This window comes from Cynocephalus volans, chromosome 9, assembly GCF_027409185.1.
Source record: "Cynocephalus volans isolate mCynVol1 chromosome 9, mCynVol1.pri, whole genome shotgun sequence".
NCBI lineage: Eukaryota > Metazoa > Chordata > Mammalia > Dermoptera > Cynocephalidae > Cynocephalus > Cynocephalus volans.
This window is the reverse complement of record NC_084468.1, coordinates 72729190-72747355: the sequence shown is the minus strand read 5'-3', so window position 1 is coordinate 72747355 and position 18166 is coordinate 72729190. Positions and strand designations below refer to the sequence as shown.

Genomic DNA, 18166 nt, shown 5'->3' with positions numbered 1-18166 from the left:
GTCAATATTGCTTGTTGCTGCTGGGATTGCAAATGGCATAGTATGCATGGCAGGGACACTGGCAATATCTAAAAAACAGAGAAATGCACTTATCATTTGTGAAAATTATTTTATTTTTGTCCCTTCCTCTACTCCCGATTAATTTTGTTTTCCCTTCTCTGTACTGCTCTGGATCATAAAAGGCTAATAATCCTTTTGGAAGGCCTCACCCAGGTTTCCTACCTTAAACATGTACAAGAAATAAGTGTTTTGTTAACAGGCAGGTTGGATCATGGCACCACAGATAATCCACTAGACATGCTGGGGGTCGAGCCTGTCTCTCCCATCTCCCCTCAAATCTCCAAAGTTCTCACATTCCAAGGGGAGAAAGTTTCCTAGAATTTTGAAATATTGGCCATAAGTAAGAAGTGTAAAGAAATGGCATTGATAAGATTAGTAGATCCCAAATCTGAATGATCATCAGAGTCATCTAAGGTGCAAAATCCTGGTCTCCATCACAAACCAACTGCATCTGAATCTCAGGTGGGAGGGCTGGCAGCCTGTTGTTTTAAGAGCCACTATGTTGGGTAACCACTTCCTAGAACAGAGTTTCTCATGTTGCCACATCTGTTCCAGATCACTGAGATGTTAATGTGTAGTCCTCTAAAATAATGACAGCTGGAATAACAATAACAACAGAAAAATAATAATATAACAATAGCAAAAACTTTAATGGTGTTTACTATGTGCTAGGTAGCATTCCAAACACTTCATTTATGTTAAGTCGTTGAATCTTACTAATAAGGTGATTAAATAGGTATCTTTATTATCCCACCTTTTCAGATGCAGAAACTGAGGTACAGAATGACTAGGTAACTTGTCCAAGATGACACAGTTACTAGAGACAGCACTTGAACAAAGATCACATGGCTCCGGGGTCTGTGTACTAAAATAAGGGTTCTATGATCAAATATTTTTGGGAATTCTGTTCTTTCTCTTGGATTTATATCAGGGGGAATCTTCAAAAAGTTAATGGAAGGATTCATATTATGTTTTAATTCAATTTTTTCATAAACTTTTTGAAGTACCTCGTATAATAGTATATGGATGCAAAGCTTTGAGAAGTCTCTCTATAAGCAACCCCGCTTGACATCAAATGATCTATTATTTCACAAATTGATCTCTGGAACCCTTTCATGTGTAATGTTCACTAACATCTTGGGGAACCTATATTCCAAGGGACACAGTCTGATAAACAATAATGCAGAGAAAGGGTGTCTTGATTTTCCCTCCTCTTTGTGAATAATATGCTGTTGTGGATCTTGACCTAGAATCCAGATTTAGCTTTCAGTCCTGCTCTCACCCCTGCCAACTGTATCATCTTGACTGATGTTTCAACACTGTGAGCCTTAGTTTCCTCATGTGTGACATGAGAAGGCTGGATTGACTGCCAATTCCCCTCCAGCACCAGCATGCTGTGATTTTTGACATGATGCTCCATGAGTGATGCTGAATGAGCCCATTTACTTTCACCAAGATGAGCAGCCTTTAATTTAAGCAGGAGCAATTTAGGTAAGTTTTCAGAAAAATATTCTGAACATAAGGAATACATGACTTTGAAACATTTTACTGTGAAAATGTTCTTCAAATAATAAAACAATAACAACTATAACCAATAAATGATCAGGTTGCTGCAATTACAAAGCTCTTCCACCTCCACATGCCACATTTGGCATCCCCGAAAGTGGTGATTACTATTGTTTCCATTTTTAAAATGATTAAGGTTCAGTGAGGTTAAATGACTTGTGCAAGAACAAGAGCCAGTGCATAGCTAAGCTGATATTTCAGTCCATTACTTTTAACTCCAAATCTCAGATTCTTTCACATTTCCTACATGACCTTCAGTTCACCTGGTGACTGTGCCCTGTTGATCAGGCTAGATGGTCATCCATTTAGCAAGATTTGAGTGCAGACTGTCTGAAGACAGAGGATGATCTTCTGGTTTGAGGGGAGTCCTGATATCCTTTTTTTTTTTTTCTTTGACCAGTAAGGGAATCACAACCCTCGGCACGTTGTGGTCCGCACTATGTTCAGCCAGTGAGTGCACTGGCCATCCCTATATAGGATCCGAACCCATGGCCTCAGCGCTACCAGCGCTGCACTCTCCTGAGTGAGCCATGGGGCCGTCCCCCTGACATTCTTTAAGAATGTTCTTTTGCTTTTTTTTTTTCTTTTTTAATGTTTTCCAAAAAGACATAGGTACAGTTAAATACTATATGCAGCATAAAGCAGTTCAAAGAGTAGTGTCTACTATGGTGCTGGAATTCTAGCCAGAGTTATAATGGTGATAATGTTGGTTATATTTGTGGTGAGTTCCCATGATCATCACACTATTTTCAGACCTGCTTTTCTCTTTGTTAGCTCTAGCTGGGGTATTTCTGAATAACTCTTCTGAATTATCTATCACTACTATGCTTCTGTAAGTTGAATGATGAATCTAGGCCATTTACCCCCACTAACATATGCTTGTGTCTATAAAAACTAGGCCTGACATCTGAATATATATTACAAAATTAGAGACCTGAAGGTTAGCAAGTCTTTTCAGATGGGTGTTTGCCCCCTTAGGGTTTCAGGGAATTTTTATGTTTTTATTATGGATAGTTTCCAGTATATATAAAGGTAGAGAATATAGTATAATGAATATCTATGTGGTCATTATACAGCTTTAACAATGATCAACCCATGGCTGACTTCTTGCATCCGTACCCCTGCCCACTACCCTGCCACTCCCAATCTTGCAAATCCCTGGCATTGTACCATTTATTTCAGGACATGTTTTGATAATAAAGCTTTCCTGTTATTTCGCTTAGAAACATCAGTGGGAAAAAATCAGAAGGAATTAAAGACATACCCAAATTTTTAGCTAGCAGTATAAAACAAAATGGGTTTGAAGAACATTAATTGACACTAACTTTCATGACAAAAGGAACCGGCAAAATTTTTCTCTTAGGAATGAGGCAAAATAACATAATTGGTCATTAATTACTTACTTTTCCAGAATGCTTTATAAATCATGAATTACTTTCAAATAGATTCTACATTCGATGCTCACAGATCTACAAAGTAGATAGGATCTTGTCCCATTTGAAAGGTAATGAATGAGGCTCAGAAATGACTTATCCTATGTCAACAACAGATAGAGCTTGAAACTTGAACTAATTTTAAATCCAAGTCTCTCTCTTCTTTCCACTACACCCTGCAAATGCAGTCTCAATGAAGGGCCCAATTTGTATGTAGCCTTTATTATTAGTGACCTTTTGTTGTAAATGACAGACTATCAACTTAAACAAGCTTTGGAAAAAAGGAAAATTTGTAAATTCAGGAAATAGAAAGTGCAGGGGTAGGTCATGCTCAGATATTGCAGGGTCCAGGTACCCAGACAATATTGTTGAAGATCTGTCTCTTGCTGTGTCTTGCTTCTGCTCTCACTTATTTTGATTCCATTGCTGGCAAGTTCTTTCTGCTGGTGGCAAACATGGTGACCAATAACTCCAGGCTTGCATTCTATCAGTTTACTAACCCTAGCAGAAAGAAATTCACACTGATTGGCGCCAACTAGGTCAAATACCTAACCTTGGGGTAGGTTTGGGGATAGCTCTATCTGGTGTGTCCACTAATAATGAGGGTGAGGCTCATCTAAAAAGGGAAACTGGAGTGCTGATACAGTGAAAAGGGAACAAGAGTGCTGAGCAGAAAGGAGGAGAACCACAGCTGGTGTGAAGTGCTGTCGGGTCACACATGCCAAGGCCAGACGATGGCTGGTGCGAAAGGTGGGCACAAAAGGTGTATGACAGAGAAGGCAATGGAGCAACATTTATACTGCTCTGAGAGAAAAAGCTTATAGCCCAAGAACCCCCCCCCCCCATTGTCATTTGAGTATAAGGGCAATAGAAGGCCCGGTGTATTAGATCCCTTCCTGTATTTTCTACTCAAAAACACGGTCTGCCCTGTATCGTTCCCACCAGCATACAAATAGACTGCTATTTCTTTTGTTTGTTTTTTAAAATTGAGATATGATTCATATATCATAAAATTCACCCTTTAAAAGTACATATGCAGTTCAGTATTTTTTAGTATATTCCCAAAGTTGTGTAATTATCATCACTATCTAATTCCAGAACATTGTCATTAAAATGAAAAAAAAAAAAAAACCTGTACCCATTAGCATAGACAATTTCTTTTATTTATTTATTTTTGGTTTATTGTCTGTCTGTCCCACAAAACAGAATTTGGGTTTGTTTTCTTTACCACCATATCCTCAGCTTTTGGAACAGTGCCTGTTATATAGTAGACACTCAATATATATTTGCTGAATAAATTGATTAATTTTCAGATATGTAAGGATGGATTTAGAAAATATTCCATTGAGATACATTTCATAAGTAACTACTCAAAGATCTGTGGCTAGAAAATGAAAAAAGTAAATCATAATCAAGCATTCAAGAACAAGAAAATTCATGCTATAATGGTCAGGCCCTAATTATAGAAAGTAGGAGATGATTGTTTTATATTTAAAAAGTGGTGAAAAAAGGAATGTTATCTATTTTGGAAGACATAAGAAAAATCATATTTGAAACAAAAGGTAACATTATATAAACAATTTATATAATATATGATATGCCATTTTACATGTATAGAAAGTGTGTGAAAAACAAGGAATTTGTAGCAATGGGTACAATTCAAAGGGTCTGCAAGGGGAGGGGGCTTTAACCCTTCAGTCCCTTTTGCATTATTCAAATTTGTTTTTCAATAGGTATGTAGAAAAATTTGTTTATCAATAGGTATGTTATAATTATAATAAAAAATTAAAAACTAAATAGGAAAAACAAGAAGGTTTAATATTACTATAATTGTTTAAAATTGACCTAGAAGTTTTAGGGCAATAAAACATAAAACAAGAACAAAGGTATTGGGAGGAAGCAAAACAGTTACTATCTGCAGATAATACCCTTGTCTACTTAAAAACCTAAAGGAATCATCTGAAAAACTGCTAGAATTATTAAACATTTGGCAACACGGCCACAAACAAAATATATTTACTCATTCAACAGTAGTGTTCCTGTGTAGCACTGGTAATATAATTAGAATATATGTTGGAATAAAAGCAATAACTTAATAGAAGTATATGTCCGACTTATGTTAAGAAAACCAGAGAACTTTCCTGCATGGCCTCCGATTACTGTTACTTGCCTGGCATGCATTTCTAGTAACATTTAGTAACTTCCCTGGCATCTATTTTCTTTTCTTCCAATAACATTGCTTGGATTCAGGTGAGCTTGTGACCCAGGCTGACTCAGTGAATTTGGTCCCTCTGCAATTTGGGTTTTGACTGGGTGACACAAAGCTAAAAAACTGAAACTCATTGATCTCAGTGGTGGTGCCCTGCAGATTGCCCTGTTTCCTGCCACCCAGAACTCTGGAGCTGCCAGGGTTTCAGACTTTCCCCCATCTGGTTGTTCAGCTTTTCCTTTGACTCCAGGACCTACCACAGGTCTGTCCCAGTTCCTTTTTGGGAGAGAAGTTAGACAGAGTCAATCCCTTGGCTATGAAGAACCATTACTGATCACTACTATAATGTGGTCTGTTTTACTCAATAATTTTAAGTTTCATGCATTTACAACCAAAATTCCAATTGAATAAATAGGACAGAAACAGAATCTATATAATATAAAAGGACTTGGTATATGATAAAGTATATACCATGAATAAACAGGGAAAAGAACAGAATATACTAGAAAATTGGCAGTTTGGGGGAGGGGTGGGTAAGTTTAGTTTCCGTACTTAATACCGTACAATAGAATAAACAAAAATAAATCCCAAGTGGATTCAAGTATTGTATATTATGAAGAGGAAAAACACAGGGAAGCTATATGAATGTTAAAAAATTGTGATTATGTCTCTGATCTTTGCATGAAAGACCTTATAGCATAAAAAAATGGAAAAGGTGCAATGGAAATAGGTGTAACAACATAAACATAAAAATGTCATGTTGATCTAAAAAACTGGAAAAAAAAAAAAAAAGGCAAGCACAAATTACCAAAGGGCCAGTCAAGCCCACCCGATTGCCATTCTCCCCCTTGCTTAGCAAATTATTAGGGACTTGGCTGTAAGTGCAAAGGAAAGAAGTCTCCCATGGATGGTGGGGGGACAGTTTGAAGTACTCAAAAATAGGGAGATTTCTTTAAAGCTTTGTGGTTCATCTTTTTATTTATTTATTTATTTATTTTGTCTTTTTCGTGACCGGCAGGCACTCAGCCAGTGAGTGCACCGGCCATTCCTAACCCACGGCCGGAGTGGTCGCTGCGCTCCCAGCGCCGCACTCTCCCGAGCTCGGCCTTCGTGGTTTATCTTAAAAACTCCACATGAATTTGCTATTCTCCTACATATATTTTTTTGGATATCAACGTGCATTAAAATGTCCTTGATGATGTGCCATTTTATCCGTGACTTCCCAGACTTCCTGGGACACTCTTCCACACTCCAGAGGAGCCCCATTTGAGAAGCACGATGGCTTGTTCCTCACGCTGCTACATAGATCACGCTTTTCTCTCTGCTTCTTGTGCCCTTCTGATCTGCCACCAGCTTCCCATGCGACTACCTCTCTCTCTCTCTCTCTCTCTCTCTCTCTCTTGCATGTGCTCTCTCTAAAGTACAATTATATGTTTATTTTATTTCATTTTATTTCCTGCCATCTATGAATCTCAGGTGCACATGATTGTTGCATCATTCTTCTCTGTTCCTGCTTGGTGAACTCTTCAGTTATCCTTATACTCATCTCAAGACAGAGGCGTCGCATCCATGAGCTTCCTTGGACAACTGTAGAGAAGAGGGCCCTGTCCCATCTCTGCCCCATGGACTGCCACTGTTGCAGTGTCTAACGTGATATATTACATTGCTGCATCTCTTTAGGTTTTTACCTCACCACTGGACACTGAACCCCTGGAGAGCCGATGCTGTCTGGAAATAGCTATTGTCTAGTACAGCAGTGATTGTTGAATAAATCCTTGTATAATAATGACATCTTTTCTTTTTGGATTGCTAGAATCTTCTACTCCCATCACTACTCCTGAGCCTTGGACAGGAGACTTTGCGTTCCCGGCCAGCCACTCCTCCCGCCCTCCTTCATGAGTACTGGGCGAAAGTATTGAAGGTAGGAGGGATACGGGGGGTGGGGCACATCTGAAGATTTCTTACTAAAGCGTGGACAGCCCTGCATTTTCTGCCATTTTTTCTGAACCAATTGAAAGTAAGTTACACAGATTATAACCTTCTATTCCTAAAAACTTCAGTGTGTATCTTCTGAGAACAAGAGCAGGATCTTACACAACCATAGTGCAATTATCAAATTCAGAAATTTAACACGGATATAATACTATCTAATACACAGTCCAAAGTGAAATTTTGGCAATTGTCCCAATAATGCCTATTATAAAAGTAATTTTTTTCCTCAATCTAAAATCCTATCTAGACTCCCATATTCAATTTAGTCATCGTGCTTCTTTAGTTTTCTTTAATTGAGAACAGTTTCTTGGTCTTTCTTTGCCTTTCATGACAGTGACTTTTTAAGTGTACAGACTGTTGTTTGGTAGAATAAATCTTGTAGGTCCTGAAATGTTTGATTGGGAAGAACATCTACACAGGGTCAAAAAGCTGGGGTTCTAATTGATGAACTACCACAAATTAGTTGTGGGTCATTTGCCCTCTCCGAATCAGTATTTTCATCTTTAAAATGGAGGTAATGTTTCCTGTCCTGACTGTCTCACTGGGTTCTTTGGCAGATCATATGAGAAAATGGGTATAAAATTATTTCAAAACTGCAAAGCCTTTTAGAAAATGAAAGGCATTACTTTTAGTTGTGATTCAGTGCTATATATTTTTTAATGTTGTTATTTGTATGTGTTGTTCTCCCTGATAGAAAGAATGCCATCTGTCTTCCATTCCTTCTCTTCCCCCACTCTTCTTTCTCTTTATACGCAAGCACACACACACACACACACCCCACATGCACACGCACACACACACGCACACGCGCACACGCACGCACGCGCACACACACACACACACACACACACACACACACACACACACAGAGCCTTACTTCTAGACTCCCTAGAATGCAACATAACAACCTAATACCCAAAGTTAAGCAGTAAGAGGAAAAAGTAACAGGTGGAAGATTTCGAATCCTCTATGGCTGCATCATTAGAGACAGATTGCCCAGCACTTCATCGGTGCCTCTGTTCTGAGGTGTGGTGGATGTAAGATATAAAATCATAACACTACAAGGGACCTTAGAAAAATTCTAGATCAGAGTGGTCATCTCTCACAGGTATGCCTTGGTCAGGCCACACAGCTAATCCAAATAGTCAGGACCAGACATGCAGGTTGCAGCTCCTGGTCCAGTGCCCTTTACCTCACACTCACTTCCTGAGCTTATCTTGGCCCCAGGGAGCCAGTCGGGTCATTAAAAAAATGTAATCTGTGAGAATAAATCCAGTGAGAATTAGTTTGGTCATCTAAGCCTCATGGCAGAGGCGGTTGAAGAAAAGGGCAACTGAACAGGTCGAGTGTGGAGTGAGAGGAGCTGTCCTTAGAGCCCCTCTCCTGTGCCTCACCCAAGAGGACTTGCAGAAAAATAGCAAGAATAAAAATAGTACAAAGAATACCCTACTATACTTTTCCCAAATTCACCTATGTACATCTTATCCCATTAGCTTTGTCATTTACTCTCACTCTCTCATATATATATTTATTTATGTAAAATATTTGTATGTATGTTTTTTAATTGCGGTAAGTTACACAGTTACCATCTTAACCATTTTTAAGTGCACTGTTCAGTGGCATTAAGTACATTCCCATTGTGGTGCTGCCATCACTACCACCCACCCATCTGTCTGCAGAGGTCTATTTCATGTCTCTTTACATTTTGCAAAATGGAAACTCTTTTCATTGTGTATCCATTAAACTACACACACACACACACACACACTTTTTTCTGAACCATTTGAGTGTAAATTAACCCACCTTTTCCCCCTAGATACTTCGGTATATTTCCTAAGAATAGAAATATTACCTTACATTACCACAGGACAGTAATCATGTTCAATGAATTTACATGGACACAATATTTTTGTGTAATCTACGATTCATATTTCAATTTTGTCATTTGACCTAACAATGCTCTTTTTAGCATTTTCCCCTCTAGTGCAGAATCTAGTCTAGAAACATTGCATTTAGTTGTCTCTTCAGCTGCTTTTATTGGGATTGTTTCCACAGCCTTTCTTTGTCTTTTATGTCAAAGACATTTGGCAGTTTTAAAGATTAAACTCCCCCCTTTAACAAAGCAGAACATTCATCATTTGGGTTTTTCTGATGTTTCCTTGTGGTTGCAGTCTGGTTATTCATTCTGGATAGGCACGTTACATATGTGATATGTTTTTCGGAGGGCTCCACAGCTGGAGGCACATGATGTCCAGCTGTTCCTCAGTGGTGATGTTACATTTGATCACCAGATCAAGGTATTGTCTATTGCTCCACCGTATAATTACTATTTATTATCTTCCCTTGCAACTAAGAAACGATAGGTAGCATTATGTCCTATTAGGAATAAGATATGTGAATATCTTATTCCTAATCAAAATTCTTCTCTGGATTTGGAATCTATTAATGTTTCTTGCCTGATCCAGTCTCTCTATGATGGCTGCAAAATTATCATTTTTTTTAGCTCCTGCACTTCTTCCGTATTTACCAGTCTGCCCTCAGCATTCTCCCACCAGCAATAGCCCTCCCTTCTCATCTATCGATGTATCTATATGTCTACTCTTAGTATGAACTTATGAATTGTCCCAGGTTTGGCCAGGAGAAGTCTCTTCAGGCTGGTTCTGCATTCCTGTAACTTGCTCCTATCTTTTTTTTTTTTCTTTTCTTTTCTTTTTTGAGCACTTCCTTACTTCCTGACTTAACAAATTGTTTTAGGCTCATCTTGTATCTATCCTGCCCCAGCTCTGGAATTAATTACCTCAGCTTCTTAGCTGGGTGGCAGCTACAGACTCAGGTGAGTATTCAGAAAGAGGGGACTGGAACCCTGGAGCAGGAAGACTTTGGGCCTTTCTGTGTCATAAGCAAAGCTGAGTGGATAAACACTGCAGTAATCTGGCAAATAGGCTTGCTGTTATGAGAAAAATGAGGTTCAGAACCTAAGTAATCCTGAAGCTGTGTCATTAGAGTAGAATAGTGACTTGGAGCATGAACTCTGGAATAAGACAACTTGGATTCAAAGTGCAGCTATCACTTGCTAGCTGTATGTCCTTAGGCCAAAGACTTAGTTTTTTCATCTGTAAAATGAGATTAATAATGATATTGATATCATAAAACAATATGTAATACAAGAATTACATTATATAACCCATGTAAATGCTGAGCAGAATCTATAGTACATAATAATTAATCAATAAATCACAGTTATTATTATCAATCATATTTGCTGCATTCTTCTTTTTCATTTTTCCTGTTTCAAGTTGAATGAAAACAACACCATTCCTTTATAGTTGAAAACCATTCTGCCAATAGAGTTAATTTTTGTGAGTATATGTGGAGCTGAGAAGACCATTTAGTGATATAACTTTTGTTTACATTCATCATAGAAAATTTCAAAGTAACTATACCAGGTATTAAAATTAATAAGTCTAAAGGGTGTCCAGAAAACAATAGTGAGACTGTTCACTAGGGGGAGCTATTATAACAAATTATGTGGTGCTCCTGTCAGAAATATTTATAATACTTCATAGTATATTTATAATTTATCTTTGCTGTGAAATGAAAAATTGGTAAGTATTGTGGTGTGCTTTCATGCATATTATAAATATGACAGTTGACTGTTTTAGAAGATAAACTTTAATATAATTTGGAAAGAACAAATATTTACTAAACTTTGAAAACTGCACCCAGAATTCTGTTTTGGCAAAAAGGATTTCATAGAAATTGTAAGAGCTAAATAGTCAGTAGGGGTATGTAGCCGAATAAAGTTTATTAAACAAATTAAGTAATGAAATAAAAACAAGCTATTTAAAATAGTTGACAACATTCTTTGAGATGACTATAGAAAGTAAGGACAAATGAAAATTTAAAAGTGGTCCTCCCAAGTCTGGTTTCACCAGGAGGAAGGGAGATGTGACAGAAAAGCAGCAGCTTTGAATCAGACATAATCTGGCAATTTGGAACTCAGTATAGGTATGACATAGCAGTAGGGGAAGGATCCAGACTGGTAGTAGGGTGGTCTGGGTTTGGGGACCCCCTTTCCTGCTGTTTGACCCCAGGCAAGTTGTTCAGTCTCTCTTGCTTCACCTTTAACATGAGAGGGTTGGAACTCCAGGGTTTCTTTGGATTCTGACACTATGATTCTGACAGTAAAAAGCAGTAAATTCGTGTAATTACATTTAAGGTACCTATTTGTTTAACTTTTAATATCTTAAGTTCCTTGTTTTGCTCTAGCCAAATCTTTCCTAACACCCAGAATCAGAGTTGTAATTTATTTATGCAATCATTTCAAACATATACTTTGGTTTTCTCATTTTTAAAAAAAAATTTCCCTTTTTGGAGGGTAAGAGAATAATTTCCTAGGACTGGACTGAGCTGAAGAATGCTGAAGTACAACTGGACCAATAACTACACTTTATGATACAAAGCCAACTTAACCAGTAGGAGAAATGCATATTTTAAAGAATATTTTGTATTTTTAACTGAAAACTCTCATGTCAGTTGTGGATATATTTAGAATTGGCAGCTCCAAGTCATATCCCCACTTTTAATTTTTATTTGAAAAAAAATGCTTTTCAGTATTTGGAAGATTCTTTTGATCCTACTGAATTAAATTTAAAAATATGAGGTTATTTCAAAAAGCTCATGGAAAGAGTTATATTATCTTTTAATTCTATTTTTCTACAAACTGTTTGAAGTACCTTGTACACTGTTTCTATTTCAATCAAAATTGATTTTATACTATATACTGTAACAATAAAGAGCTTCTGGTAATTTGCTTGCAAAACCAAAACGGTCTTAAATTTACCTATTTGTCCCTTTCAAAAATGATGTGTTTGTTTGTAGACCTTATTAGGATCCTGATTCAAACGAACTACCATACATGTAAAAAGATGTTTATGGAATATTTGAGGAAATGTGAACCCTAAAGAATATTTCATGGAATTAATGAACTACTTTAATATTTAGGTGTAAAAATAATAATGTGGGTTTTTTTTTTTCCAAAAAAAAGACTTCTCTTTTAGATATGCACACTGAAATAATGGTAGATGTGTGACATGATGTCTGGGATTTGCTTCAAAATCGCCCAGTGCTCGGGGAGAGAGCAGTGGGTGGGGACATAGATGAAATGAGCTTAGCCATGGACTAGTAATTGCTGAAGCTGGGTCCTGAGTGTGCAGGGGTGGGGTCGTCAGCTCTTCTCTCTACTTTTGCATAGGTTTGAAATTTTTCATAATAAGAAATTAAAAACAAATCACACACCAAAAAACTTCCAAACCCAACTGTCGTTATTTAATAACTTTGAACTTAGTGTGGACCCAAGAAGGCATCTTTTACAAGAGAAATTTGCAGTTCCAAGTCTTTTTCTTGATGATTGGGTCTGAATGTGTTAATCAATGCTGCCCTGTCATAGCCCCTGACATAAGGAAAATGCTGAAATGTGATTTTTAAATCATAAAAATGTGCCCATAGTAATAGCTCCATCTTTTGCATAATATTTAAATCAATTCATTGATTTCCAGTTGCCTGATACTCTTATTTTAGTAACAAAATAAACGATACATAGTTCAGTAGAGTTGAATCCATTTGGGTTCATTTGTGCTCAAAGTCCAAAGCCAATTAAGATCTGCTTCTGAGCTGTGTGTAGGGAGACAGGGCATCAGTCTTTTTGTAAGTCTTGGTTTTTATCTCTCTTTTATTGTGTAGTTGCTAACAATGTTCATGAAAAGAGAAATTAAGGGTAAAACACATCTATATCCTCCCTTGGCTCTTTGTATGTTTGCATATAGAGAACAATTAATATAGTTAATGTCTATAAACATCTTACAAACATCTCCATTAAAAAATCAAAATATCCCCCAAACAAGACTTCTTGACTCCACATTTCCCTTCTCCCTCTCTGTTTTTCTCTTTCCTTTTCTGTATTGGTTTGTTTCCATTGTTTGTAACAAAATACCTGAAACTGGGTGATTTGTAGAGTAAGTGTTTATGGCTTACAGTTTTGGAGGCTGGGAAGTCCAAAGTCCAATGAACACATCTGGTGAGGTGACTCTACAGCAATGCAGGGTGCCACATAGTGAGAATGGTGAAGCAGAGAGACAGACTTGCTCTCATTTTAAAGACACCACAACCACGCCAATGACTACCATTAAACCATCAATGCACTAATCCATTTACTAGGGCACCGTTTCACAATCCAATCTCTTCTCTTCAAGGCTCCACTTTTCAATTACCGTAATAGGATTCCCACCCCCTTAACACTGTCACAGTGGGGATCAATCCTCAATGAGTTTGGGAGAACATCCAATCCACGGCACCTTTACAGCAAAACTCCTCCAAAGAGTTGTTATTCCTGCTCTCTCCAGTTCCTTTTCTCATATTTTTTCTTGAATTTACTTTGCTTGGGCTTTTGCCACCACCACCCACCCCCCTGTTCTTGTCAAGATCATTAATAACTTTGCCTTTGCTAAATCCAAGTGCCCATCCTTAGTCCTCATCTGACTTGACCCATCAGCAGCATTTGATACAATCACGTCACTCCATGCTCCCTGATACACTCTTTCACTTCACTTTCCGATCATGACCGTCTCCAGTTTTTCCTTCTACTTCACTGGTCACTCCTTCTCAGTCTTTTTTGCTGAGTCTTCCTCATATTCTTGGTTTCAAAGGTTCAGGTTTCAGTCCTTGAAATCCTTTTCTTCTCTTTCCATGTTCATTATTTTGGTAATAACATTCAGTCTCTACTCAGCTTTAGATATTGCACAAATGCCGATGCTCCCAAATACATGTCCAGCCCAGATCTCTCTCCATGAATTACAGTCATATTCACCTATCCCCTTGACATCTTAGATGTCAAAAAGGCATCTCAAAATTAACATATCCAAAATTGAACTTCTAATCTTCCCCCATCCCAAACCCAGTGCTCCTGAAGTCCACTGCATCTAGGTAAATGGCCACACCATAATTTCAGTTATTCAGGCCAAATCCTTAAAGTTATGCTCTCTTCTTTTTATAACCCACATCCAATCCTTGCACAAATCCTGTTGTTTCTACCATCAAAATATTTCTAGACTCTGTCTACCTTTCACCACCTCCTTTTTTACTACCCTGATTTCTCATCTACATTATTTCAAAAGCTTCCTAACTGGTCTTTCTTTATTCATCTTTGCTGCTCAGTAGTCTATTATCCAAAGTGGTTTTTAAAAACTTAATTCAGGCCATGCAGTCCTCTGCTCAAAACCCTCTCCTAGTGAGATGGGAAGCCACTGGATCCTGCCACCTCCTCTCCACCACGATCCCTCTTACTTATTGCTACTATTCTCCCTCTACTTTACTCTCCTGGGCACCCTGGCTTCCTTGCTGTCCCCTGAACACACCAGACCTCTGGGCCTTTGCACTTGCTTTCTTTTCTGCCTTTAATCAACTTCTCCATTTGCTTGAATGACATCATAGCAGTGAAGCCTTGCACTGACCACATCATTTAAAATTGCACCCTCCCTTCTGTCACTAATGGCTAGCAGTCTCTATCCCCTTCCCTGCCTTTTCTCTATAGCTCATGTCACCCTTTGACATGGTGTTACCTTTTACCTATTTATTTGTTTATCATCACATTCTCCATCCTCCTACCTGTGAGAATATAAGCTCTATGTGGGCAGGGAGTTTTGTACTTTTTTTTCCCCAATGCTATATCCCCACTGCCCAGTTCAGAGTGACACTTAGTGGATACATAAATATTTATTGATTGAGTAATTGATTGCACAAATCAGTCACTGAACATTTCAAATTCTTCTTGAATAAATATCATATTGCTAAATATTAATAAATAAGATATATAGAACAGAGGAAGGTATAGAATTTCTATATGTAGAAGGGGTATGGTAGAGGTCCAAAGTCTGCATTTTTATAGAAAAAACTAGTTTTACTTTGTATTTGGGCTAAAGTGAGGTAGGAATGATGATAGGAGGGAGAAATAAAGTCACCTCATCAAGTTCCTCCTTGGCTCTGTCACTTATGTGAAATAATGTACAGTTCATCAAAAAGCCCTTCCATACACATTATTATTTCTTCTGAGCCTCATAACAACATTCTTGGATACGCATTACCATCCCTAGGTGATAGATGAGGGATCTGTGGCTGGGAGAGGTTAAGGAACTGTCCCAGGCTACATAGCTGCTTGGTGACAGAGACAATATGAAAGGAGCCCAGCATTTGCAGCAGAGGACATCTATGTTCTTATATGTGATAGCGCATTACTAAAATACCACAGAGCCTTGGTATTGCATGTAGGGTTTGCATATATGATAATAATAAAACCTATTTGAAATGAAAAATTCTGCCAAAATGTTGTCTACACTATGGCGTGATATTTCCACTCTACCTGATCCATTATGTTCTTATGGTGTGGACACAGCCACAGAATCCTCAATCGTACTGTTGGAAGAGCACTTGAGACATCATTTAGTTCATCCTGGGTAATTTTTCTGACAGGCCGGAGACAACAGGAACAAGAACAACAAGCTTTCGGTGCCAACACTGCTCCTGCAATCATGGCAAAAGTTCCTGAAACCTGCTGCACTTTCTGTAAGAAGTGTGGCAAGCACCATCCCCACAAAGTGACGCCGTACAAGAAGGGCCGAGATTCTCTATATGCCCAGGGAAAGTGGTGCTATGACAGGGAGCAGAGTTCCTATTGTAGGCAGACTAAGCCAATTCTCCGGAAAAAGGCTGAAATGACAAAGAAGATTGTGCTGAGGCTTGAGTGCACTAAGCCCAGCTGCAGATCTCAGAGAATGCTGGCTATTCAGAGAAGCAAGCATTTTGAACTGGGAAGAGATGAGAAGAGAAGGGCTAAGTGATCCAGACCACAGCTTCATCTTTTGTTTTATTATGAAGACAACAAAAACTTGAGATTATGTTAAAAAAACAGAACAACAGCAATAACTAAAATTACTAAGCACCCTCTATCACACAGAGCACATTGGGGCTATCACAGAGGGATGGGAAACTAGTCTATGTTTGAAGACTTCCAGTATGAGAGGAAACTCCACGCATTTTTTTTTTTTTTGGTGATCTATTTTGGTGTTTAACAAAGTTCACTGCAGTTGCTCTTTTGCTTGAGAAGAGAAATGTGGAAGTAGCTATCAGATTCTCTGCACAGAACAGCATGTGATAAAAAGTAGATCTGAGTCAGGTGATTAATTTACCTTCTCACAGTCTGTCTTTACAGTCATGATACACACATTGCAGACAAGATAAGCTTGCATCTAGGAAACCACGCTTTGGCAGAGGTCCAGCCATGGTGTAATCGCACATTTCATGCTCTACCTTTGTCTCCAAAAGGGTGGGAAGAAGGCAGGGCAGTAAGTGTGACCTTCCACTGGGACGGATGGGATGTCACCCAGACCCCTCCCTGCTCCTTCTTATGCCCTGACTGTAATTTGTGGACAGAGCTACTCTATTTCATACCTCTGCCCCTTTAATAAAGTGGTGGGGCTTTCCCTTTCTTCAGCTGGTAGACTTGCTTCTTGGCAATCCAGTGACCTTGTGAAAAAGTCACAATCATTACAAAGGCAAATGCAGGCTGAGGGGTGGGGCAAGATCCTCAATACGTAGAGTACAAATGTAAAGACTGCATTTTCATCTGCCTCCCTGGAAGAGCTGCTACTCTAGCACAGTGGTTCTCAAACACTTTGGTCTCCGGACCCCTTTACATGCTTAAAAATTATTGAGGACTCCAAAAAGCTTTTATTTATGTGAGTTATATCTATCAGTATATATTGTATTAGAAATTAAAACTAAGAACAAAAAAAATTCTAAGCATATTTTAAGTAACAGTAAAAAAACTATTCCATAACATGGATGACATATTTTTATGAAAAATAACCATGTTTTCAAAAAAAATAGTGAGAAGAGTGGCATTGTTGGCATTTTTGTTAATACCTTTAAAGTCTGGCTCTGTAGAAGACAGCTAGATTCTCATATCTGCTTCTGCATTCAATATATTTTTTTGGTTGAATTATATGGGAAAAACATCTAGATTTACGCAGATATGTAATTGGAAAGGGAGAATATTTTAAAAGCCTTTTCAGATAATTATGTACATTCTTCTTTGATACTACATGAAAACTCAGCAAGTACTAGTTTCTAAAAGGTTAGGTACAATTTGAAATGTAAAACTATATCTATGGAATTTTTGCAGCTACATTAAATCCATCTGTTTCACGTTTTGAATGGATCTTTTATCCATCTGCGATTTTGAAGGCCAAACACTGGTCATTTCAAAAGTGTTGTTTTACTAAGTTATGCAGATGTTCTAAGTGTTGACACATTTCATTTAAAAACATCAAAAAGAAATTGCATTTGCTAATATCACTACTTGTTGTAGGCAGAATAATGGTTTCCCCAAAGACGTCCATGTCCTAATCCACCAAGGATGTGAATATGTCAAGTTACATGATAGAGGGGAGTTAAGGTTGCAGATGGAATCAAGTTTGTTAATCAGCTGACCTTAAAGTAAAGAGATTATCCAGGATTATCCAGGTGGGCACAATGTAAGCACAAGGGTCTTAAAAAGTGGAAGGAGTTGGAAGAAAGGTAGAGGAGGAAAATGTGATGACAGAAGCAGAGGTCAGAGAGATGCGATGACATTGCTGGCTTTGAAGGTGGAGGAAGGGACCATGCACCAAGGAATGTGGGCAGCCTCTAGAAGCTGGAAAAGGCAAGCAAATCCATTCTCCTTCAGCACTGATTCTCCCCTGGCAGAAGGAAGGCAGCCCTGCTGATGCCTTGATTTTAGCCCTGTGAGAGCTGTGTCAGACTTCTCACCTACACAACTGTAAAATAAAAAATTTGTGTTGTCTTAGGCCACTAA

The 18166-nt window shown here is 38.2% G+C and overlaps 1 protein-coding gene across 1 annotated transcript; it reads left to right on the top strand.

Moving 5' to 3' along the window:
* The first annotated feature begins 15842 nt into the window (after positions 1-15842).
* Positions 15843-16151, top strand: LOC134385744 (large ribosomal subunit protein eL42-like). Its single transcript, XM_063107462.1, has one exon. The coding sequence runs from the start codon at positions 15843-15845 to the stop codon at positions 16149-16151; it is 309 nt and encodes a 102-aa protein (XP_062963532.1).
* Positions 16152-18166: the final 2015 nt, after the last annotated feature.

What these genes read in the sequence shown, in the direction of transcription:
- LOC134385744 (XM_063107462.1), top strand. Translation starts at nt 15,843, where the DNA reads ATGGCAAAAGTTCCTGAAACCTGCTGCACTTTCTGTAAGAAGTGTGGC.